This window comes from Hakea prostrata, chromosome 4 (assembly GCF_041222555.1).
Source record: "Hakea prostrata isolate BN-2017 chromosome 4, UWA_Hpros_2, whole genome shotgun sequence".
Taxonomy (NCBI): Eukaryota; Viridiplantae; Streptophyta; class Magnoliopsida; order Proteales; family Proteaceae; genus Hakea; species Hakea prostrata.
Genome location: NC_142603.1, coordinates 15,523,283 through 15,549,441, shown reverse-complemented (window position 1 = coordinate 15,549,441; position 26,159 = coordinate 15,523,283). Strand labels below are relative to the sequence as shown.

Here is a 26,159-nt window from a genome sequence, read left to right as displayed (position 1 = left end):
AATTGGTGGATCCATCCAACGTCTATAGTAGTACCACGAATACCTGATGAACACTTCCCATGACATGTTATGCCTAAAGTTATCCAAGAACTAATTCACTATGTACTCTAGGTGGGATCATCAACATAATGTAGATAACTCATCCTAGGAAAGGTGTCATAAGGGAAAATACTCCGTATGACACCCGCGCTCAAGCCATCAACATAGCAAAAATCAATACCATTCAAGCCATCAACAAAGCAAAAGTTAGAAGAAAAAAAAAGATAAAGAGAGAGAAGTTTGAAACAAACCTTACAAGAATCTTCAAAAATTCCAAAAGATGGAGCAAATGGTGTGATTGAAGGCAAAGAAGTTACTGATTCAGGGTGAAAAAGAGGTTGAAATCACAAAAAAGCAACAAAAAATGATTTGGAGGTTGAAACTCAATGGGCAAAATCTGGCGGAAGCTGCCAAAAACTATGAAATCTTGCAAGTTTTGAGGTTTCTACTATCTCAGTCAAAACTTTGACCATTTTGGTCGAAACCTTGTACTTTTCAATTCCACCCAGGTTTCGTCTCCTTTCCTTTTTTTCTAAAAAAACTGAAATTACGGTCGTTCCGACACAAATTTATACCATCCTTCCAAGTTAATTTAAGGTATAATAGGGTGCGAGTTTGATCCCACACACAAACACAATGCAAAAAGAACCAGATCATTTGGACAAGTATCGGCGGAGCTACATCCGAAACAACCACCAAGGGTCGACATAGACCGGGGAAGAAGGGAGGTCAATCGGATCAACCAGCCAATCGTTCACCCCTCTTGCCCATGGCCAGATGGAAAGATATGAAATTGTGAACCCAAATCGCCAAAAATAACCCCAAGGACTTTCCTAGGAACCCTTTGACTCATCCCTTTCCTAATTAGGATTTAGGACAATCAGGCAAGGAATGAGGAAGAAGAGGAGGCAAGAAGATTAGAGGAGCTAAGGGGGCTGGAGGACCATGAAGAGGCTTGACGATTCAGCAACCAGCACTAGAACCAAGTAATCTCCTTCCCCTCCATCACCCTATATTGCCTTTGGGTTAGCTAAGAAGTCCTAGGCCAAGAACCCAATAGATGGAGGAAAAAACGTGAAGCTTGTTATGAATGGGATTGGATAACTATTCTTCACAACCAAAAGGGGCTTTGAACAGTGAAACTACTGAAGGACTGGAAGATCGAATCTTATCCTCCACTCATGGGTGGATTCAGTCTTGAAATTCCAGTTTAACCCTCAACAAAGTGGATAAATAGCCCAATTAACACTAGAGAGACCCATGTAATGAGATATACACTAAATAGAATCAGTCATGGGGGTAACTTGCTGTTCCAACTCAAAACCGGGAAGAAAATGGCACCGGCCAATTGGGGCCTGTCAACCCAATTGATAGACTCTCCCTAGCTGTCCAATCAACCGGTGGTTCTAAAGCAGAGTATTTGGGATTTTTAGCCCAGGGGAGGACTCTTAACACACGAACAAACATGTTTACAAAATGCCTAGGGGTGAACACAACAGGTTGGTAAGGCCGCAAAGGAAATTAAATTTGAAATCAAGGATTTGGAACATCAAGACTAAGTTGAGGGGATGTTTGCTAGAAATCTAGGGCAATTGCAGAATTTACATCATGCTATAAATTTTGTTTTAGAATTTGTATTGCCATGACGACATTCACATTATTATCATGTTTACATGTGCGCATGCAGAATTATGAAAATTGATTTGTTAATGTGAGATGACAAGGAACTTGCATTCCATTCATATTCTTGAACTGAATTTTTGACAATATGTTTCATATGAAGTATGAAATGTGAAAACAGAATGACAATGAGCATGGAAAATACGGCATGAGGGACAGGGTTATGGATGTGATTATGGGAATGAGCATGGATATAAATTTGAGCATCAGCATCTGGCATCATTTCACATAATATATGCATAACGTATTAATACATTATTAGAATGCATGGTTAGCAGTAGAGTTGCATGCTACAACCCTACCAACAAAGGTGATCGCGTTGGGTGACCCGTGGAGTGGATCTTGGTTTTGTTATGGTGAAGTGTGCGGTATTAAAAGAGATGGAGTGTAGACGAGTGAGGTGTTACTTGTGGTTTTCCCAAAGCAAAGGCCGAATCTGTGAGGGGCCACAAGGTAACATCAGCATGCCATTCACTAAGTTACCAAGGGCTTCCCAAAGTGAAGGCCGAATCCATGAGGGAGGTACCAATAGCCTAAGCAGGGCCATCGGGGGCGTTAACAGAAAGCGAAGGTTGAATGCGTGAGGGTTAGTGTCCCATATTATCCCAATGAAGCATGAAGAGTAGATGACCGATGTACGCTAGGAATGTCCCATTTCATGGCCCTACTTAATCGGGGTAACAAAAAGGTGGGTAACGCGTGGTGATTGTAGGGCACATGTTATGCCAAGAATTCCCGTCCTGCTGAAGGGTTTCCAAAGTAAAGGCCAAACCCGTGAGGGCCACATGACAATAGGAAGCCACCATTAACCGGATTGTGTATGGCGTTTCCAAAGCAAAGACTGAATCGGTGAGCATACAGCAGTTCAGTAGGGTAAAAAGACAGGGGGCTAGCCTCATGAAGCCAAATCCATGAGGAATTGGTTTCCAATAATAAGTGACTTTAGGTTACAGACCCACATTCATTTTATTATATGTTTACTGTAATGGCATGTAGAACTGCATTTCACTCATGCATTGATTTGTTGTGTGTTTTCCCCTCGTTAGTTCAGTGGAAGTCATTCCTTCAGGAACCTCTCTCTTAGATGGTGACACAAGTACTGAACTAGTGGGAGAGATAGTGCTGGTTACGAGCGGGTAGGATGTTGGAAGGGAGGTCATAGAGGAGTTTGTGGCATTACATGATGCAGTATGCGCTAGTTACACTAGCGCATACAGGACTTAGATATTAGTTCCCTTCATGAGAACTTTAAGGATTATTGTATCTTGAAACTTGTATTAAATCTTGGGTTTTGGGATATTGGCATACTTATCATTAGACTCTGTATCAACACATATATGTTTATTACGTTTATATTGATGCACTTATGATTAAATCTTGGTGCTTGTATGAAAATATGGTACCACATCGGGGATCCGCACGTGTGAACCAACCAGTCTAGGGTAAGGTTTTACAAAAAGATACCATGCTGATGAGCAAGCCCACCACGTAAGACCTAGGACCATGAGCACCCAAATGGGAAGGTGTATGGCAAGACTGTAAAATGTTTAGTTCAGATGAAAATGTAATTTTGGAGAACTGCTGCATGTAACTAACAGAGTCAAATTAACTTATAAGTCAACATAATTTGACTCTATTAGCTGCCATCAGATGATCAGATTTTATACTTGCCCTTTCATACTAAATTGACATTTCTATTATTCATGCCATGATATTAGGCTCTATTTTCACTTCCAAAAAAAACATATTGGGCTCTATTGTTTTCTAATAAAAGGAGGAGGATTTAACTACCATGTCACCCAGCAGGGTTTAGGTGTCTTGGGCACCACCTAGCCCTAGTAACTAGTGGCACGACAGCTGCTGAGTTGTTGTGGATCTAATCCTTCCTTCTTGAGTTGGGGTTCCAATGACTCAGCCTATGAGGATGTTTTGTGATAAGTTGATAACGAAGCCTCAATTTATATTGCTAGTAGTCCTCTCCTGTGAGCACACAAAGCACATCAAAGTTGATTGCAATTTTGTTGGAGATGCTGTTTTGAAAAAGAAGATTTACTTCCTTTGTTTCTACTACAAAGCAACTAGGAGATGTTTTTACCAAGTCGCTCTTTCGGCCTGTGTTCAAGAATGGATGTTGTAAGCTGGGCATGGGAGATTTGTATGCTCCAGCTTGAGGGGGAGTATTGACAAGACTCTTAGTTGGCTAAGAATTGTGGATGATCTTGACCATGAAAGGTGTGGGAGTTGTCTAGTATAGCATACAGCTACTCTCTATTTCTGTTGTTGTTTGGTTGACAAGTAATTTCCCTAGGCTAGTTTCCTTATAAGTAGATCTGGAAGATTCCATGCAATATATATTTTTCCCTTTTCGCTGTAAGCCAGTTTAGGAAAGTCTTCCTAAACTGAGATTGCTTTTAGATTATACAAAAATAAAGAACATAGGGGAGAGCCTCATGCGTGTGAGCTCTCTCCCCCTTTGTTCTGTTCTCCTACTCCTCCCTCCTCCTCCTCACCATCCCTGTTGTTGTGTCCTTTTTTGTTGCCAGGACAGCAACCGGAACTTTAAAACTTTCAGTACTCTTGCATATAGATAAACAGTATACTAGTCCCCCTGGATCTACAACTCTGCCTGGAAAACAAGGCATTGTCATAAGTCATATAAACTACACATCTCAGAATTCTTAGCATTGAGATGACAATACTCAACAAACATAAACCACTAAAAAACCAAGGTGGAAGGGTGCAAAGACTACCAATTTGGAGAACTCATAAAATTCCTGAAGTAACGTACGAGTATACTCCACTAGATACATAAGGAGGAACCAATCATATGAACGGATCAAAAGGAAATTAGGAAAAGTACTACCTGGAGGGCCTGAATGGTTGAATCCTGTTGTTTTATTTGCATTTTTTGGTCTTGGTCCAATTGCAAAAGCTGAGCAACTTGATTTCTAAGTTGAGCATTTTGATCCTTCTCGATCTTGTGTTTTTCAGCAAGTACTATATTTTCTGACTGCCAAAAAGGAAAAAGAGATGATATAACTTTTGTGTTAACCATTAGTTGTATCACAAACAAATAACACCAATAAACATGGTATGACATCAACTAGTTCCATAAAAGAACATCCTAGAGCATAAGGCAAATGATATAGCAGAGTCTGGATGGGGTAAATATGTGCAGCCCACTGCACAATTCAATTTTCACCAAAAAAAGATGTGTTTCCAAGAAGGCTACAAGCAACATAAATTACTAAAACTGAGAATCCAAGAGTGGGCACTAAAAAACAGGGTTTCCATCATAAATAACTGGCTGGAAAATCAAGGGTAAGGTCATAAATAACACAATGGAATAGATATAGTGCAACAAAGAAGCAATTGATAAACCAGAAATAATGGAGGTAAAAACTTCCTAAAATCTAGTTGCACAAAATTAGTAATTACACAAAGAGGGAAATAAACAAAATAAAAGGCTGGGCTAGAAGATCCCCAACCAGAATAATCAATAAAATATGTAAATGACACATGTACCCCACTGTACATATGGCTCATGTATCCCTTGCAACTTAAACTGGTACTTAATACAACACTTCAACAAGTAGCTTAGTGTTTTTATTATAAAATCTTCAATTAAGTTCCTTCATGAAGTATATACCATTTAGAGCATTTATTTAGTAGGTTTGGAAATCATTACGTCTTTTGCAGTTGTACAAACAGCAAAACTCAATGTAGCAATAGCAGCTTTCATGGGAGTAGAAGTAAAAGGCTCCCACTTAAAGCAACCATTTAAAGAAAATGAGCTCTTCTGCCATCTGTATCTAATTTCCAAAAACCCTAAGTCAACATTGAGATTTCCAGCTACTAAACCATTCATGCGTCGTTTTCAACATGTGAATCGTGGAACTAATTCCAAGCCAAAGATGCAGACCAACTGCAGATATTCTTATGTACTGAGAACATACCACAAGGCACAAGTGTGGTGTATACCACACTCCCATGTATATCTTTCTCCTCATACCAAGGGAACAGAGGAATGAAAAGGTCGCAGGGGGGAGCGAAGACACTCATTGGTGCTGGTGTATGTCACCAGCCAGAGTGCTTTTAACTTAAGAAATTCCCATAAACCTTCAAGTGTTGGAACTTTCACTCTTGAAAAGAAAGATGGCTAAGAACTAAATTACATTGCTAAACCATTTGCTGAGACGTAGGAACACAGAACCAAGGAAAGAAAATAGAACGTAGTAGAATAAAGACACAAGACCTTCAAATCTGACTGCAGTGTAAAAGAAACTTTCCAAGCCTTCTGGACTTCATTGAACAGTAGGAGACATTGATCATTTGCATCTTTCAATGCCTGATTTAATCCCAAAATTTCCAGCTTTAGGCTACAAATTTCTTTTTCCTTCTCATATAATTCCTTGCGTGCATCATTTGCCTACATATGGTACAGGATTTCAATAAGTGAGCAACAACACATCTTTAAACATTTAAGTTATCAAATTGATGTCTGAACCAATTCAAATTTATGAGTTTGAATCACCCTGTAAAAGTAAGAGTTGAATAAAGATCCCATTGAAAAGCACACTACTACAAGTCCTGAGCCAAGAACCATCCACTGAAACCATAGCTTTTTAAGATCTTTATAGATAAAGAGATTTAACGGAAACTTACAACATCTCTCCATTTCTTAATGGTATCTCGATTTCCAAGACTTAGTTCAGAATTGCGAGCTCTTGCAGAAAAATTGAGGGAGGACAGAGTTTCAGAAAGATTTGAAACATTAGGGCACAAATTAACAATCATCAGTGTCTTTGAGCTTCCACCTGCAAAGGATTATTGTACAAAAACCATAGATTACCAAGAAATTTCTGGCCTGCATATAGATTGTACATTGTTCTCTGCTCTTAGAAGTGGGATTCCCATACTAAAGCAGGGACGAGAAGAAAACCAGGACAGGAGAAGTAAAAAAAGAATAAATAAATAAAGCAATGCTGATAACATGCATACCGAATAAATGTAAAATTAAAAAAAAAATTGATACTATAACAGTGATGGAAGACAGACATTTACTTATATAAACTTTAAAAAAGACAAAAAAAGTTAATGTAAGCCAAAAATGAATAGAAGGAGACAGAAAGTCTGGGGGGGAAAAATTCTGCAAATATAATGTGTCAAATGGGAAATTGGACCATTAGTTCAATCACAATAGTAGCCTATGTTTACTCAATGATATTATACACCATCTCTCCAGTCAGTAATGAGATCTATAAAACTAATAAATTAGAATGTAATCCATTGGGAGCAAACTAAGATTAAAGGAAAAAAAGACATTCAAAAACCATGGAGAGCCCAAACCCAATATTCTCTCTCTCCCCCATTAGATGCAACTAGGCAAGCAATAGTTGTCAATGTTTTAGCCAACCAACCCCCACCCCCAAAAAAAAAAGGAGTTTTCAACGTGTCTCCAAGGTGCCTTGGTCTTGTTGGTTGACACAGCTTACGCGTTGCCTCCCAACATCAATGCATTGGGTCACCAAGTTACCATAAAGAAAGAAGGACGCCAATACCCATGCAGCTAACCATACTTATTTTGGTCACAACACCAAAGCTTTTTGCAGCTTTAAGGAGTCTTTCGTGGTCTGAGTATAGTTACCAAGGCAGCAAGACAATCAATGTATTTGAGGGCCTTACTTGGTGTTACAGCAGCCACAAGGTTAAGTGCATTTCTTATAACCATTTTATTTAGCACAAAGAAGATAATACTTTTTTTTTTTTTTTTTTTGATAACTAAGATTTATAACAAAGAGAATATTTACAAAGAAGGCATACTCCTACAACACCTTTAGAAAGAGGGTTGAGGAGAATCCAGATAAGAAGGGCACTCCCTCCTAACCAGCAAAGAGGGAAAAAACTGAGTTGCAATTCTACTTACTGATTAAACCCTGAAGTATCGTACTAAAGCAGGGTACAACAACAACAAAAGTCAGCCTCATTCCAACTCAATGGTGTACCAATTCAAAATATTCATCAGAAAAACAAATCAACAAACTAAGTTCATCATACTATTGTAGGAATATAGCAATATAAATATGAAATAACATTGTAAAATATTGGGTAATTTTCACCTGAGGTTTGACCCAAGTAATTTTTAATCCAACCGAAATGACATTTTGCATTTGCCTCCCACATCGTATCCAAAAAAACCAACTAAGGACACACCGGTCATTTTTATAACCAAAATGCCCGTGTGCCTTCTTGATTTCCTTTCTTCAACTGATAGCACATTCAGTTAGAAGATTACTCCACTACCAAATCGTTTGGTACTTCATACCAGTGTTCAGGATCTAAGCAACTGAAAGAAAGGAAATCGAAAGGGCATAAGGGCATTTTGGTCATAAATATATTGGTGTGTCCTTAGTTGGTCTTCTTTGGATACCACAAGGGAGATAAATGCAATATGTCTTTCTTTTGCTTTTTTTTTTTTTGGGGGGGGGGGGGGGGGGAATAAAAAATTACTTAGGTCAAACTTTAAGGATCCAAATGAAAATTACCCTAAATATTAGATATAACCTGAAAAAATGGTTCACAAAACATTTAAGTATTTGTTTAAGCTCTAAGATCATCTGAAATTACCTCTATGTAGCAGCATTATTGGAAATGCAATTGACCATCCAATTGGAATGAATCAAAAAGCATGAAGAAAAAAAATCTAACAAAGAACAAGACCCCCCCCCCCAACCTTTGTACCCATTACCCAAGTGGTGATACACCTTTCTTGCATTTAACAAAATGGTTCACCACTGATTTTACCATCTTGATAACTACGTGCATGAGAAACAATAAAAACAAACTTCCACCAAGAGAGTTTTAACACCACTGGACATGTAAGTTAGGAAGGATGCATAGCAGGATTAGCATGTTACAAAGCATTATCTTTTACAAAGAAAAATAAACAAAGTCAAAAGCCATAGAATTGCAATGAGTCTCACTAGAACTATTCATACAGAAATTATCCAACGATGACCTGTAATCATTCTACAAAGTGAAAACACACTGACAAACAGCCAGGTATCGTGTAACCCACAAGAACAAGCAGGAAAGGAAAAGAAAAAGAAGAAGAAAAAAAAGACATCATTTAACTTGCCCCAACAATAATCAGATGTCCGTTCAAAAATTAAAAAGAATTTTATATATTTCAGAAGAGAATCATGTACCTAGAGAGTCTGCAAGTATTGTGGTAAGCCTAGAATTTTCGTGAGGCACGATATCCTTCTTTGATGTCAAAGAAGACAAAACATCTCCCAACCTGCAAAAAGTGAATCAAACCCCATAAAGATTGTAATATTTAGAAATTGAAATAGTAAAACAATAAATTTTCCCCAATAATAACAGTTCTACCACATCAAAAATAGCATCAAATGAAAGAAAAAACAAAGACAAAAATAATAAAACATTGCCATTTGCACAGTGAAGTCTTCAGATTAGTCAGTGATCAATACCAATTAAAACAATGTTTGATCAAAATTTCACTATGTTTTGGCGATGGTGGAGGGGTAAGGGGGTAAGAATAAGCAAAGATTTCGAGCTGAGATTATACATTCAGCTAAATGGATTGGACTTTCTGCCCAAGGTTTAAGTTTATGGTGACAGACATGTAATCAACCTCTAAAGATAATAACAACAACTTGGGTACCCTATTGCATTTCTTGTTATTACTTCTTCATCTTCGTTTCTTTCTTTCTTTCTTTTTGGGTAAGTAACACCTGATATACACTAGATTGGATTAGCTGCACCCCTAATCCACCCCTTTCGTTCCCTTCAATTGCCACATGAAAGATGCTACATGTAATAAAAGAAACACAAGGAAGTTCTACGGATGTACATGGAGAACGGATAGTGGTACATATTCAGATCGCAAGATGCAAAAACAAAGAAGAGAACAATAAGAAATAAAAAGATTTCAGTGTCTTAAAAGCCAAGTCCTATTACTTCTCTGCTGGTCCTGTACCTCACAGTAATGCCACTCAAGGTCTAGTTTTGTGACAGCTGTAAAAACCACCTGTCTAAAGTTTCAAGTCTCATTAATACTCCAAATACAACTCCATCTCACAAAAATGGAATATCCACCAGTACAGTAATGGGATCCTCAGTCAAAAATGATAATGAACCAAAGTATCTAACTATCCAACAATAATGTTGAAATTCAGAAAGCCCATTCTTTACTTTTCCGTGCTCAAACCAAATTATGAATCTAAGGTCTGTCGTTCCTAAGGCCAATTACCAGCCATAGTGGTGACAGGGCCTCCACCCTTCTTTGGCTTGATCATTGGCACACCATGTGAGTTCACTTCCACTGACTCACACAGTGGTGCTCGAGCAATTTACAATTCAGATATTTCCAAGAAGTTCATCGTTGCTGCTATCATTAGCCAGAATGACTGAGCACCCACACTGCCGTCCTCTGCCTTATTAGATGCTGTCTAGAGTAAGACCACATGGCTGGGGATATAATATTCTTTGATCTGCATGTCCTCTGGGCCTCTTCAGCTCCGAAGCGGCTTGGAACTTCACCAGATCTCCTAGGCCCATATCTTAGAAGGCTATTGACGTAACCTACACTTTTGGGTTTGAGATGTGCAATTATTTCCCTAAAATTAGGGTTACTCCAGGATCCTCTCCTTTTGTGAACCAGCAAATAAAGAACCAAACCTGGGAACTAGAGATGCTTGACAAACCTGATGGGATGAGTCTGACAGTGAAATTTTGGATGCTTACAGTTTTGGGATAAGTTTGGGTTAACAAAAACCTAAATGGGTTGAAAGAAATTCAAAATCAAATAAAGTTAGAATTTTAACAAATCAATATGGTTGGTTTTGAGATATCCAGAATTACCCCAGTTGAAAAGAAAGCTTGCGTTTTGGTATAGGGTTGGTTTAGGGTATAGAACTAATTCTTGGGTAGGTTCCGTTGGATCTTGATAGGTTTACTTGAATCCTTGGGTGGATCTTTGGATCTCTCTCTTTTCCCCCCTCTCTTTTACTTATCTCTTCAGTTTTCGTTCTTTCTTTTCTTTTCTTTTCTTTTCTTTCTTTTCTTTTCTTTCTTTCTTTTCTTTTCTTTTCTTTCTTTTCTACTGCTTCCGCAAGATTCAAAAGGGGAACAAGGGGGTCCGCAGGTTTTAGGAGGGGTGGGGAGTGGTTCAGGAGTGCCGCAAGGGGGAGGGAGGGTTCCTAGGTTGCCACAAGGGTGGGATAAGGTTCTTGGGTTGCTGTTAGGGGTGGGGGAGGGTTCTTGGTGGTCAGCGCAAGAAAGGAGAGTGGGGAAGGCTGTCGTGGGCTGCGGAGGTGAGAGGAGGGTGGGATGGGGGTGGGAAGGGGCTGTACTTACTTGGAACAGAGATGAGGCTGCTGTAGATGGAAGAAGGCTTACTGTATTCAAGAATTCTTGCTGAAATTGAAGAATAAAGCTTTCTAAATCCGGCGTGACCCTCCCAAGAAGATCGCAACCTAGTTTGCCTCCAAACAAAAAGTTTTATTCATCAATTCAATGTGTTTTACAATGATGTATGTGTATACTGGTATCAGAGCATGGTTCACTTCTGGATAGCACTTCCTTACTCTTAGAAAGTACGTCGAAAGTCTCAGGGAACTAGGCGTAAAGTCATGTAAGACCTTGCTTGCTATGTGCTTTGAAAAGGGCAAGGTGGCCAAGGTGGAAGGACTTAGGCAAAGGATATGAGATTAAGAAAGAGTTAAAAAGAAATGAGTTATTGTTCTTAATACCCAAAAAAAAAGTATATATATAAATCTTGCATCATGTAGGATTGCATATGCACCCGGCCTTGATCTCATCTTCACCAAACTTGGTAGTACAGAGTAGGACAGTTAAATTTATTGCAACCTCCGTTTAAGCTCTCTTAAAATTTTGATACTCTCTCTTGAAATTTTATTAAGCTTAAATAGTCTATTATGGAAATTATTACTGCTTTCGAAAAGTTTCTTTTTAGTCAATATTTGTATATATCTTCTTCTGATGATGTTTGATATTATATCTCTATCAAAAAAAATATTTAACTCCCTAAGGAACTACAAAAAGAAAATAAAAATTTATTTGAAGATATAAAATTATTAATTCTAGAAAAATTACATGACCAATTTCCTAAAAATTTATCAGAAATGTATGATTTAAGAAGAGATCTATTAATACAATATATTGGAATCCGGAACAGATTTTGTAACAACAAAGGATTAACAAAAGTAACAAAAAACATTGAAAATTTAAGCAAAAGAATATTGTACACAAGCCATAAAAAAATTAGCAAAAGAATATCATACACAAGCCCAAAAAAAAAATTAGAATTATATAAAAAATTTAAGCCAATTAAAGATCATGTTGACTGAAGGATACAAGAAGAAATTGAAAATTTGTAAAATAATGAAGAAAACGCTATGGATGCCTTCCTTATATACATATTTTCTTGTCATCTGAATTTACATGATTTTCGTTTAAGTGATGTATATTGTTCAATTATTGAATTTTACAAAACTACAATTGATCATATTGATTTACCAGAAGAACTTTCAATACAAGGAAAAAGCTTACCACAAGAAATAAAAATATTAATTTTTAAAAAATTATATAATTCTACATGTCCCAAATCAGTCCAAGAAACAAAAATAAAAAAGAACGAATTAAGCTTAGAAACTCAGAATCTAAGACAAAAAAATTTCTTTATATTGCATACAAAATTATTTTGATAAATATCACAGAGAATTACCTTAGTTTGAAAATTTTAAGAACATACAACAAAGACAAACCACAATAAAATCCCATGGAGGGTGGGTCAAAGCTTTAGACACCCATGAAATTATAAAAATCAGAGCACGAGAACTCATAATAGAAATAGAATATCAAGATATAAAAGATAAAATAATAAAATTAAAAAAAATAATGAAAATGAAAATATAATGGAAATACTATGTGAGAAAAATAGAGATCAATATCACCCTATACACTGGCCCATAGATGACCATAGACTATTTGATAATGCATATACTGAAAATTATGAATCTATATATAAAAATAGAAAAATTGGATAAAAAATTAACAAAAAAAAGCAGCATGTCAGCATAGGTAAATAATATTGTATAAAATTAAACTAATAACTTATCATTCCTTTACACAATTACAACGATTAGTAGAATCATTTTATAAAATAATAACAGGAGATAATGAAAATATGAAGTTATTTCTAAAAGAGCACCCTGATCCATTAAAATGGACTCCTTTCCAAGCTATGATATATAGGGATCTAGCTCCGATTATAATCCTTTGATTCTCAAACCCCTTGGAGCAACCAAATTTAATCGTAAGTTATTTCACTTTCAAAATGCTTGGTTTTCCCACCCCTTATTCCAAAGTGATTTACACAGCGCTTGGTTAGAAAATCTGAACCTCCCTTTCAATGAAAAGCTAGCTTTGATGTCTAGATTTTTACAAAAATGGAACCGGTCTGTGTTTGGCCTGGTAGATAACATCTTTCATTGCTCTGCCAAGGAAATTGATTTATTAGAACAACAACACTGTCCAGATTGGGAGTCTATTTTGGACAAGAAAAAAAGGATGACTTGGGCTTTGGAGGTGGAAGAAATGTTTTGGTTTTAGAAGCCGGGAGGTTTGTACATCAAGGATAGGGATAGAAACACAAGGTTCTACCACCTTACCAGCAAAATCAATCTCCACAAAAGGGGATTAGCGTGTGTTTATGATGAAGGTCGTTGTTTCTCAAAGCCTTGAGACATTGCTAGAGTGTTCGCCAAATATATGCAAAAACTCTACAATCTCCGGAGACCCTCGACCCGGATTTCATCGAATGCCTTTTCCCTAATGCAAACCTGGCTGGAACTTCTTTATCTGAGACACCTAACTTGATAGAAATCAAAGAGGCCATTTTTTCAATAGGACCACACAAAGCACCAGGGTTTTATGGCTTTAATGGGTATTTTTTTCAAAAAGCTTGGGAGCTAGTAAATGAGGATGTTTTCAAATTTGTCACCAATTTCTTTGATAGAGAAACTTTACCTGCAAGAGTCAACCATACTCTTTTGTGCGTCATCCCAAAGAAAGAAAATGCCAAGGTTGTCTCAGATTTTAGACCTATTAGCCTTTGTAATGTGTCCTACAAAATCATTGCCAAAATCATGGCGAGAAGATTAAAAGGGCTGTTACCTAGTCTAATATCACCTTGCCAAGGGGCCTTTGTGGCCCAAAGACAGATAACTGACAATATTATGGTGGCCCATTAAATATTCCATTTTATACGTAAATCACGCAGTAAGAAGGGTTTCATTGCCTTAAAATTAGATATGCCAAAAGCATATGATGGAGTTGATAGAGGTGTCATAATTAAGCTCTTCCAATTTTTAGGGTTTGACGGTAAATGGTGCAGACTCATCAACGAGTTAATCTCTTCCCCCACTTTTTCCGTCAAGGTTAATGGCTCTCCTCACTCCTGGTTTACAGGTGCCAGGGGATTGAGACAAGGATGCCCACTCAGCCCCTACCTTTTCTTATTCATAATGGAGAATTTGTCTCGTCTATTAGATGAATATAAATCACTGAAATTGCTTAGTGGAATTAAGGTTGGAAGGGGGGCTCCGGAGATTTCTCACTTGTTTTTTGCTGATGACACTTTCCTATTATGCAAAGCAGAAATAGAAGAGGTCATGGCTCTTAAAGCAATTCTAGAATTGTTTATGGACTTCAGTCGAAATCATAGTTGTCAAGGCGTCGCCTAGGCGTCCTGGCGGTTTGAGAGAGAGTGTGGCGAGAGTCGCCTCAGAGGCATGCCATAAGACGTTCGCCTCAGCTTATGAGGCGTCCCCTAAGCGTCCAAGGCGACGCCTTGGACGCATTTTACTGCTAGGCGACCGTCTTATGGCTTTAAAAAATTTACAATTTTATTGATTCCAAATCAAAGGCCAAAACTGAATTGAAAACTAGATTCCAATTGGAAATCATCTAATGGCTGAATGGTTACATAAATGCTACTTGAGAAACATGGGATCAGTTTCTAACATTAATTCAATAAAAATAAATAAAAAAAAACACGCAAAAGGGTAAATCGAACGAAACCCAACCCAAATCCCTAACTCTCATTTCCCTCTCGGTTCTTCGCCCTCTGCAACTTCTCTCCCTTAGCGTCGGCGACACCACCGGCGACATCGACGACGCCACCGGAGCCATCGACGAAGCCACCGGCGACATCGACGACACCCTTTGTGACACCGGCCGTCTGATTTCTCCCGATTCTTTTCTTCCTCTCTGCTACGCAGCTACTGTCGCCCTCTGCTATTGTTGCCCTCTGCTACTTCTCTCCCTGAGCGTCGGCGAAGCCACCGGCGACATCGACAACACCACCAATGACATCGACGACGCCCTTTGTGACACCGGCGACGTTGTCTCGAGTCTTCTTCCTCTTTGGCTCTCTGCTACAGTGCTACTCTCGTCTCGCCCTCTGCTACTCCTCTCCCTGAGCATCGACGACACCACCAGTGATAGCCAGCAACACCAGTGACAGTCAGAGACATCACCGGTGACAGCCAGCGACGTCAGCGACAGCCGGAAACATCTCAGGCAACACCAATAGGGTATTGTACCTGTTTTTCAGTCCAAATTTTAATTAATTGCTCGACTTCTGCAATGTTCATGCGAATCATGCTACTCTCTTACTTCCGCTGATTCTTTTTTTTCCCCCTCATAGGCCACCGTAGTTGCAACGACCAAGTTGCAGCGGCGTCGGTCACCATCTCAGGCGACGGTTTGTCGCCGGAATTTTTTTTTTTCCTGCGATTGTTACAACTTGCTTTTTTTTTCCTTTTTTTTTTTTTTCTGGTTTGGTTGTTGCATTCTTGATATACTCATATATTGCTTGAGTGCTTGGTGTATGACTGTTAGACTGTATTATCATTTATCACTGTGTGTTGCCTTTTTTTTCTTCTTTTTTTCTACGATTTGTTAGGATGAATTTTTGCTAAAATTTGTATGGTAATTTAAAGCTCGATGGCTAGATAGTTTTTGTTTTCCATGCTATTCTAATGGCTTGTGAATTGTGATGTTAGTTGCTGAAAGGCTCATTTTTCTGTTGTTATAGTTACCTGTGGATGAAGATTTTATTTTGTCAATAGTCTGTATTTAATGCTTTGATTTATGAGGCCTTTAATACTATGATTTTATAAATTATTAATTTTGGCTGCATGCATTTGTTAGCACTGTGGATAACAATCATATATTGGGATCTCACAGCTCTAAATTGACTGAAGTTCTCCTTAAAAGGAACACCCCAGCCCCATTTTACCTCTGGATTATTTTTGACAAACTCTAGATCTCAATTGTTTACTTTTTCTTTTTGGGAGGATTTCCTTGCAACTTATTTTTTATTTATTTATTTAACTATTTTTGGCAAGGAACTAGCAAGGTAGAGCCGCCATTTTCACTTGGAATGATAAGATTGGCATTAGAGTGTGCAAGAATCATTGTACCACAACACTAATGCATCTGCTACCCCATTCAGCTTGTATTGCACTATTGCTTCCATGGAAAATCATGAATATTGTTGCTGCCCATTGAATTTAGTTTTGGGTGAACATATTTAAATAAGAGGGGTATTTTTGGGTTTGCTCATTTCTCTTTTTTAGTTTTTTTTTTTTTTCTTTTTTTAGTCATCATCTTCATCTTATATTTTTTGATTTTTCAGAATAAAAGCTTGATAATCAATTTATCATGAAGTGAGATGACTACTAATTAGATGAATGCATAGGATTTTTAATTTTATTGTGGTGCGGTATGATGCAAAATTAAAATTATACGGTATCATTATCAACTTTATTATTGTTTTTTATTTTGGCTGATTATGTGTATGTTTCATGGTTTTTGTTGTAGATATTTACTAGTTATTTAAAATGACCTCAAGGCCCTCAAGTGATAATCAAGCGGCTGCTCCTAGTCAGCCTATTCCTAGTGGGGGTGAAGCCTATGATCCCTCAAAAGACCCAAAGAGAAAGGCCAAGTCAAATGACCCAGGGTGGAAATATGGGTATTGGCCAGATGTTGTTGATAGGAATACAGTCAGATGCAGTTTGTGCAACAAAAACTTTAAAGGAGGAATTAAAAGATTGAAGCAACATCTAGTGGGTGGATATGGGGATGTTGTGAAGTGTACCAAGACCACTGCAGCAATTGCCCAAGAGATGAATGCAGTGCTGATGAAAAATAAAAAGAGGGCTGTTGTTACTGATTTGGATAATGAGGAGTATGATGACATTCAAATTGGAGAAGAACATCCTATTCCTGCCTCTAGGCCCTCTAGTGGAGGAACTACATTACCTAGTGTGGGGTCTGAGGTTGAGGTGTGCTCCAAGATACCAAGCTCTGGGACTACATCAAAGAGACTGAAAAGTGCCCTTAATAAGGCACCAGTAAGGGGTGCCATGGATATGCATGTTAGACGCACTCCTGAAGAACTTGTTGAAGAAAGGAGGGTAAGGGTGCTACTCAAACAACCATCTTGAATAGAATGAGATCCCCTGAAGAAAAGAACCGAGTCGATAACCACATTGCTAATTGGATGTATCAGTGTCGCATTCCATTCAATGCAGTTAAAGCTAAAAGCTTTGAGGTGATGGTTGAGTCTATTACACAATATGGTTCTGGGTATAAGCCCCCAAGTTACCATGAAGTCAGGGTGCCTTTGTTGAAGAGTGCAAAAGAAAGAACAATGGAGATAAGGAAAAAGTATGAAAAGTATTGGAGGAAGTATGGATGCACACTCATGTCTGATGGGTGGACTGACAAAAAGGGTAGGCATCTCATCAATTTTCTTGTCAATTGTCCAGAGGGAACATTCTTCCTTGGTTCTGTGGATGCATCTAGCCAGGTGCAAGATGCAAACATGCTCTTTCAGTTTTTGGATAGCAAAGTTGAAGAAGTTGGGGAAGACCATGTACTTCAAGTGGGGACTGATAATGCCTCAAATTACAAAGCAGCAGGGGCATTATTAATGGAGAAGAGGACTAAATTATATTGGACTCCTTGTGCAGCCCATTGTCTTGATTTGATGTTAGAGGACATTGGGAATTTGAAACAATATAAGAAAATGATAATTCAGGGGGAGAGAATTACCACTTCCATTTATAGGCACACAAGATTGCTGGAGGCCTTAAGACAGAAGACAAATGGCAGAGATCTTGTGAGGGCTGCAGTGACTAGGTTTGCCACTTCATTCTTGACATTGCAAAGCTTGTTGAAACACAAGGATGATTTAAGGCACTTATTCATTTCTGAGGAGTGGACAAATTCCAATTTGTCCAAGACTGAAGCAGGGAAGAAAGTAGCTGAAACAACTTTTTCTACAGCATTTTGGCATGGTGTGGAGGATTGTATTAGAGCATCACAACCTCTTATGATTGTATTGAGGATTGTGGATGCTGATGAAAGACCCGCACTGCCTAAAGTGTTTGTAGCCATGCAAGAGGCCAAGAAAAAAATAAAGGACAATTTTGGAGGCAAAGAACGACTCTGGAAGAAAGTCATACAAATCATTGATAGGCGATAGGAGTGCCAGATGGAGAGACCTTTATATGGTGCAGCCTATTTCTTGAATCCTGGGAAGTTCTACAACTTAGATGATGTAGATGATTATGAGTTGATCACTTCTCTCCAACTTCTTTCAATGAAGTTGTTGGAAGACTAGTGCCTGATGCACATCAACAAGATAAGATATTGTCCCATGTAAATGACTACAAGGAAGCTAGAGGTCCTTTCTCCACAGCTATGGCTATCAGACAGCATACAACTATGAGTCCTCGTAAGTTTTTACTTGTATATTTTATTTTTAGTTATACTTATTTGGTTTGTAACTTTACCTATTATGTTAATCTTTTTTTTTTAATACTATAGTTGCATGGTGGGATACACATAGAGGAATTGCTTTTGAGCTTACAAAGATTGCACGGAGGATACTAGGCCTTTGTTGTTCTTCCTCTGGTTGTGAACGGAATTGGAGCACATTTGAGTTTGTAAGTATTAAGTGATTCAAGTATTTAAAACACTTTTAAATTTAAATTTAGAAGAATGACTTGGGATTCTTTTCAATTGCTTATGAATTCAGATTCACACCAAGAAGAGGAATAGGCTGGAACATGAAAGGTTGAATGATCTAGCTTTTGTTCAGTACAATCGCCGTCTTCAAGAAAGGTTCGATGAAAGGCGATTAAAGATTAGAAATTATGATCCACTACTCCTTGATGAGCTTGACTGGAGCAGTGAGTGGATGGTTAATCAGCCTAATGATTTAGTCCATCCTGAGGGCGATCTTACTTGGAGCACTGTTGATAGAGCTATAGGGGCATCTTCATCACTTGAGGGCCAAAATAGACCGAGGAGAGGTCAACCAAGTGGATCAACATCTGGTGGAGACTGTGGAGTTAATATATGTTACTCACGTCGCAGCCGCAGGTCTTTGGAGAGGGTGGTTGAGGAAGAGGAACATGACTCTGAGTCTGATGGAGACATGGAAGAAGAGGAAGACTTGCATGATGATGAGAACATTGCAGATGATTTTGGTTTGAGGTCTACCTCTTTGGAGCAACAAGAAGTTCGAGAAGATCTCCCACTTGCTACCAATTTAATTGATGATGATTATGACTAGCTGACTTATACTTTTCTATTGGGAATTTTGGATATGAATTGTGGATTTTTATTGGGAATTTTGGATATGGGTGTGTTGGTATATTTGGGCTTTGGATTTTAGATTTTAGATATAAGTGGGATTGTTTGCTTAAATATTTAAAACTTTCTATTTAGATATAATATGCTTTGTTTCATTTTCTTCTTTTACTTGTGAGGATATTTGGCTAAAGCTCAACAATGTAGAAGAGGTGGAGGTGGAGCCATGGAGTTGTAGGTGGTGCTAGTGTTGGTGACATTTAATGAAGGTATGTTGTCTAGTATTTATTTGTTTTGTTCATGCATCTATGTGTTTACTATTTAGTATTTAGTTACATTTTATCGTATATTGATTCTTGTTAATGATAGTATGATACTTCAAATTTATTTAGGACCTACTATGTGTTGTTTATAGTATGTTGGATGACTTGAGGTAGGCTAAATGGTTAATATTAGTTTTTTTTATTATATATAAGATATGTTTATAATGAATTAGTGTATGAGATGTACACTAAAACGCCTCGACCGCCTCAAAAGCGCCTCGGAGGGCGCCTCATTGACTCATCGCCCCAACTAGCTAAAACCGCCTCGCATCGCCTCGTCGCCGTGACAACTATGGTCGTAATGTTCCGAAGGAAGAAAGAAATCCGATTCTGTCAATTTTGAGGGTTTCTGAAGTCAAGGGTCAAACAATGTACCTAGGGTCCAATCTAATGCATGGAAATGCGAAGTCAAAAACTCTGCAATCCGTGGTGGATCGAATGACGAAGAAAATGGCACTATGGAAGGCGACTAACTTGTCTTTTGCAGGAAGGGGGGTAATAATGCAAGCATCAATCCAATCAATGGTATTGTATCAGATGCAATTCCTGAGATTCCCAAAGATCACGTGCAAAACAATTGATGCTATCTGTCAAAGATTCTGGAATAGACAACCAAACAAAAACAAGCAACTAAATTTGATAGCATGGGGAAGATTCTATCAACCAAAAAAGATGGGAGATATGGGCTTCAAAAAAATGGAGGACTACAATATGACGCTTTTACTAAAACAAGGATGGCGGATCCTCTCCAATCCAGAAGCAATATGGGTAAAACTTCTACGGGCCAAATATTTCAAGGACAAAAGCATTTTTTATCCCAATGTGACAAGGAAAAAAGGGTCATGGATTTGGAACAGTATCACAAGCATTATCCCGATTCTAGAAACCATGGTGAGAAGAGACGTAGGGAATGGACAAAGTACGTCATTCTGGGTTTGACCCCTGGGAACGACATCAAGAACAGAGCTTAACAAGAGAACGCATCTTCACAAGATGGCCCCGACAGTCAACCGTCGCAGAGGTGGCAAATGAACAACAGAATCAACAGGAGGAGACTGGGCCAACAACAAATTCGCCAATACCAGCAAAGATACATGGACCTCTCTAATATCTCCAACTGGAGATTTTACGGTCAAGATGGCGTTCAACGAAATCATGAAACAACGGTTCGCGAATCAAGATCACCAATATGCACAATGGTGGTCCCAAATGTGGAAATTTCAAATTCATCCCAAATTTAAAAATTTTTATCTGGCGTTTGTTAAATGCAGGCTTACCAGTACGCTCCAAAGTAGCGGCATGGCTGCAATGTCAGCCAGAGTGTGCAATATGCGGGAAAGAAGAAGAAACCACGTGGCATATCTTCATCTCTTGCGAATGGGTAAAGAGAGTCCATGCAACGGGACCGTTGGGGCTGCGCACAGAAAACTGGAGTGACATATCCTTTTTGAATTGGTGCCATAATATGTGTCTACAATTAACAAATGATAACTTAAGATGTTTTATGTCTATTTTCATTATATCATGTTATTTTATATGGAAAGAAAGGAATGAAAAAGTGTTTAACCAAAAAACACCCACCCCGTGATGGTGTTAAGGAATACCCAGACGTGGGTAAAGGACTTACACCTACAAAAAGGGGAAGGAAACCTTATGCCACCTACACATATTAATAATGCAAATCATAGCAATATAAATATGAATTGGTGCAGAGTAATATCTCAACCTAACAAAAATATTTTCATATGTGCAGGGGTATTTAACTAGCAGCTAGGAGCTGCAGGATGGAGCACTGGAGCATACACAGATGGACACCTGCAGTCCATCAATTTTGGAAGAGACAAGAAATCAGAGATATTGGAGGCCATTTTGAGGAGTCTACAACTGGGGATTGCAAAAGCGGAGGAAGAAGGGCTAGTGATACACGAAATATGGACAAATAATCAACAGATTGTAGAAATTCTACCATGGCCGTCAAGACAGAATGGACTCTTCAGGGATTACCTATGCTAATAGAGTTAGCAAGATCAACAAAACTTACGGAATTTAAAACTTTCCAAAACCCAGTGCTCCAGAATTTCTTTGAGGGGAATGCCATCACGGCAGCCACTTTACAGGATGACTGTAATAAAACCTTATCTAGTACGTGTAGCTGTCTTGAATCTTAATTTTAATAATATCTTCTTTTTCTATCAAAAAAATAGTACATTCTTACACATATTATGGTAACTAACATAAGCTACATCAGCAATACTTAGCACAATTCGTTGTATAAATGCTAACACATCAGGATCTAGTTAAATTAGAATATTTAGATATAGAAATCAAATCACAAAAAAGACATGTGATAACCCTGGACATGTATAAGCTACGATGTAGGTTTGATAAACAAAATAATAAACATATCTTGCATAGTGAAAACCAACATCTTAATAGTATCACAAACCTGATAATAAATACAGGAGAACCTACTAAAAAAATATATAGGACACATAAATAAACAACTACTAGACATAGTAGAAGTAGAACACCAAATTACAAAAAATAAAGAAATAAGAAAGATAAGAAAAAACCAAGATTATCAACAAAAAGAAAATACAGAAATCCATAACAAAATAATAAGATTAAATATTCAAAACTTACCTAATCAAGAAGACATAAACCAATTAATAAATAGCCTTGAACATCATAGACCCAAACCTATAGAATTAGAAATTTATAAATTATTACAACAATTAAATAATGAACCGAAAAAGCTAAAAACTCAAAATAAAAACCTAGATGCTCATAATCTAGAATTAGAAAATAAATATAAATAATTAAATAATTGAAATAATTGAAATAGAACAACTCATCAAAGATACCAAATATTTCTTAGGTAATTAATAGAGCCTACTAAAAATCCTTTCTATAATAAAATAAAATTAGAAGCTACCACATACCATAATCAACCAGAAGGATTAACAACATACGAACCTCAAAATCCAACAAATAAAATACAAATAAGAAAAAATAATTTCATAATATTATTATTATTAAGAACTCTAAAATAAATTGACCAACTACAACATGATATATTAATGGTGCAAACTACCCAAACAAAAAAGGCAAAATTAGAAAAACTAACTGAACAACTAGGGAAAATAAACCTAAATGTCCCAACCAGACAAGATAGGCCAAAAGCATCCAAGAACCCTTGGGTGTTTGTAGTAGAAAAACCATGAAGAATATAACAACAACAACAAAAAAAAAAGAATAAAGAGCTTAAAATATATTAAAATATTTTACAAAAAGCCTAAATAATGAAATAAACTGCTAAGACAAAAACCAGATGAATAGTATAATCAGAAGATTTCCAGGATCTGATAGAACCATAGAAGAATCTTCTAGAACAGAAGAGTCACCCCAAGAAAATACCATCAGAAATGTAGTAGACCTAAATGAAAACATTGAAATATTCAGAAATAATGCATTAAATCTTATAAGTCCTAGAAATCTTTACAAATTCTGCACAATTTCCTAAACACATGCTTTATTAGACAAAAAAAAACCATTAGTTGTTTGGAAGAACAAACAGTAAGGATAAATATAGTTGATAATGAACTTAAATTAAAATTAAAAAGTAAAAAACTTAAATTATTTCATACTGATATATTCACAATAGGAGTAAGATCCCTTGTATGATGAGGACTAGGAACAAAGGTTTTAGTAACATTATATGATGGAAGATGGAACAACATAAAATCAATAATCCAATTAATGGAAATAGACATGAACGATACTGTAGGGTTAGTAAAGTTTACCCTAAACATGCTATTAGACAAAAATGAATTCATAAAAGATATAAAATTAGCCATTCAAGTAAAAGGATTTGAAGGATTTACAGGAAATAATTTACAAATATGCACTAGTTTTTTAGGAGTTGCAATGGAAAATTCAACCACCAATTATAAATAGACATAAGAGATATAGTAGAAAGTCTAGTTAACAAAGGGACAAAAGCAATAGTTCCTCCCAAAATAGAATCCGAAGAATTAGCCAGATTACCATGGAACTTATCCCAAATGATAGAGCTTGAAGAAAGCACTACAACTACTCCAACCTACTCCATAACATACCAAACAAAGGAAGGAGATTATCTATTAAGATTTACAGATTATAAAAATAATCCAACAAAAGGAACCGATACCGATGATGAATCTAAAGTCGAATTCAGAGCATAAAATGAAAAACCCTGTAGTATACCATAAATATGTAATAAACCCAAATATAACAAACTTACAAATATTACAATTGGAACTTACTTTAGTTCAAGAAAAATTACTAAAATATAATTGAGAATTATATAAAGACAATGAAGGAAACATATGAAAAATGCAAATACATCCTGAAATAAAATATAATAAACAAGAAAATGAATATATAAAATCCAGCCCCTATTACATAGAATACAATATAAACTAAGATACTAAAGAAATACAGTACTTAAATGAAGTATTAAATAATATAGATGAATATGAAATAAACTTTACAAGTGAATCAAGAGTAAATAGTAGTCCATACACTGCAACTTCATCACAAACTGCACCTATGCAAACAGACCATACTTCTCAATATTCTACAGAACAAGGTACATCTACAAATAGGTCCAGAACTAGGACTACTTTAGAAGAAGTATACCCAAAGATTGCTTATGAAAGCAAATCTAGCTATAGATTTCAATCTAGAGGAAAAAAAAAAAAACAAAAAAAAAAAAAAAAAAACAAACAAAAAAAAAAAAAAAAAAAAAAAAAAAAAAACAAACAAAAAAAAAAAAAAAAATAAATATAAATATAGAGGAATATATATATATATATATATATATATATATATATATATATATATATATATCCCTTACAATTGGAGGGAAAAGACTCGGGCTCAAATTTGGGAACCTAACTTGACTCAACTAGGAAATCCTTAAAAGACTACAATCACCTTTACAGCTCAATAAATAACCAGCACAACTAAATGAACAACTTGCAAAATAACAACTAATTATCCAAAAAGAATCTTAATTTAAAACAGGTTCCAATTGTGATTCCAACTCTATATGGTACTCTTAGTACTAACTCAATTAAAGAAATTCAATTAGATATGAACCCACAAAAATTATTGGACTCAAATAATAACCAAAAGAAGTGGAAAATAACCATACTACCCCTGGTGGGGTTGGCCAGCTCACTAGGTGAGCCACTTGGGCTTGGGTCTAGGGCCCAAACTGTTGGTTTGGCCTGGGGGAGGGGGCCTGCTTACATCAGCTATATCCTCTGTGCAGCTTCACTATTTGGCAGGCCCCCTCAAACTGCCTCCCAACACAGTTTTCTCTCATTCAATCAGGTTCCACCACTCCTCCTTGCTGCCTCTGTTGGAATGCTCTGAAATACTAAAATTTGTGGATAATCTATTTTGCGTCCCTTTTTCCATTTCCATTTAGAAAGAACATCTAGCAAAACATTGGCCTTCAAACCTAGAGATTCTTCCATTCATTATGGAATGAATATGAGTGGATATGTCCAATACCAGTATTTCCAACCGTGACGTAGGCAATCAAGCATTTGGTCATTTGGCAATGATATCACCCGCTAGATGAAAAGCATCTCAGAAAATGATCCTCCAAGCCCAGATTCCTTAAGCAAATTTGAGACTCCCTCTCCATTAATATCAAAAGCAATCTTGCTACAGTTTATGTAGTAGCATTGATTTCCCAACAAAAAAGTATATTGTAGTATCTTGGGTCTGTCCCTTTCCCTTCCGCAGTTGCATTCCTCCTCTCCCTAAGAAATGGACTTAATTCGAATACTATTTTTTGTTCATTGTCTCTCTTATTCCCTTATTCAAGGCCTCCTGTATCTCCTTTTCCCCTTGAGGTGATGAATTATTTATTCACCCAAAAAGGTGATGAATTCATAATGCTAACGCACATACAATTTACCAACAAATCTTTGGAACACATTTGACCACAAAACATTTACCAAACCTTTCCCCTAAGAAATCATTCCTTCACAACCCATATCACCAAGGAACCCCATATCCCCTAAATTCCCATTCCCTTAGAAAATCCTAGAAATTACAAAACCCTAAATTCCCTAAACCTAGTTTGAAGATAATTCTGCAATTTAAAATTCTTCTAAAACAGAATTATCTTCTTCTTTTCCCAGCCCTAAGATAGCTTAGACGAATCTTATTACCCTTCCCCATCACACCTACATCAACCTAGACTCTCCAAACCCAACCCGTGGGGCTGCTGTCCACCTGCAGTTTGCCCCAAACAGCAGAAGCAAAACCCTAGATTACTGCTGGCTCTTTGAAAGAGGATCCTGAAACTGGCCCCTGACTTGGGGTTACATCACCTAGTTT

General features: G+C 37.1%; 1 protein-coding gene across 2 annotated transcripts in view; it reads right to left on the bottom strand.

Annotated features, from left to right (window-relative positions):
• LOC149018138 (kinesin-like protein KIN-14B) overlaps window positions 1-26,159 on the bottom strand; it is a 99,227-nt gene that overhangs the window by 46,195 nt on the left and 26,873 nt on the right. For both annotated transcript variants that reach the window (XM_089152460.1, XM_089152461.1), the window contains 4 exons: window positions 8,928-9,019; window positions 6,385-6,536; window positions 5,975-6,148; window positions 4,583-4,729 (listed from right to left, as the gene is read on the bottom strand). In XM_089152460.1, coding sequence (XP_089008586.1) covers window positions 4,583-4,729; window positions 5,975-6,148; window positions 6,385-6,536; window positions 8,928-9,019 — 565 coding nt within the window. The remainder of the gene's footprint in view (window positions 1-4,582; window positions 4,730-5,974; window positions 6,149-6,384; window positions 6,537-8,927; window positions 9,020-26,159) is intronic.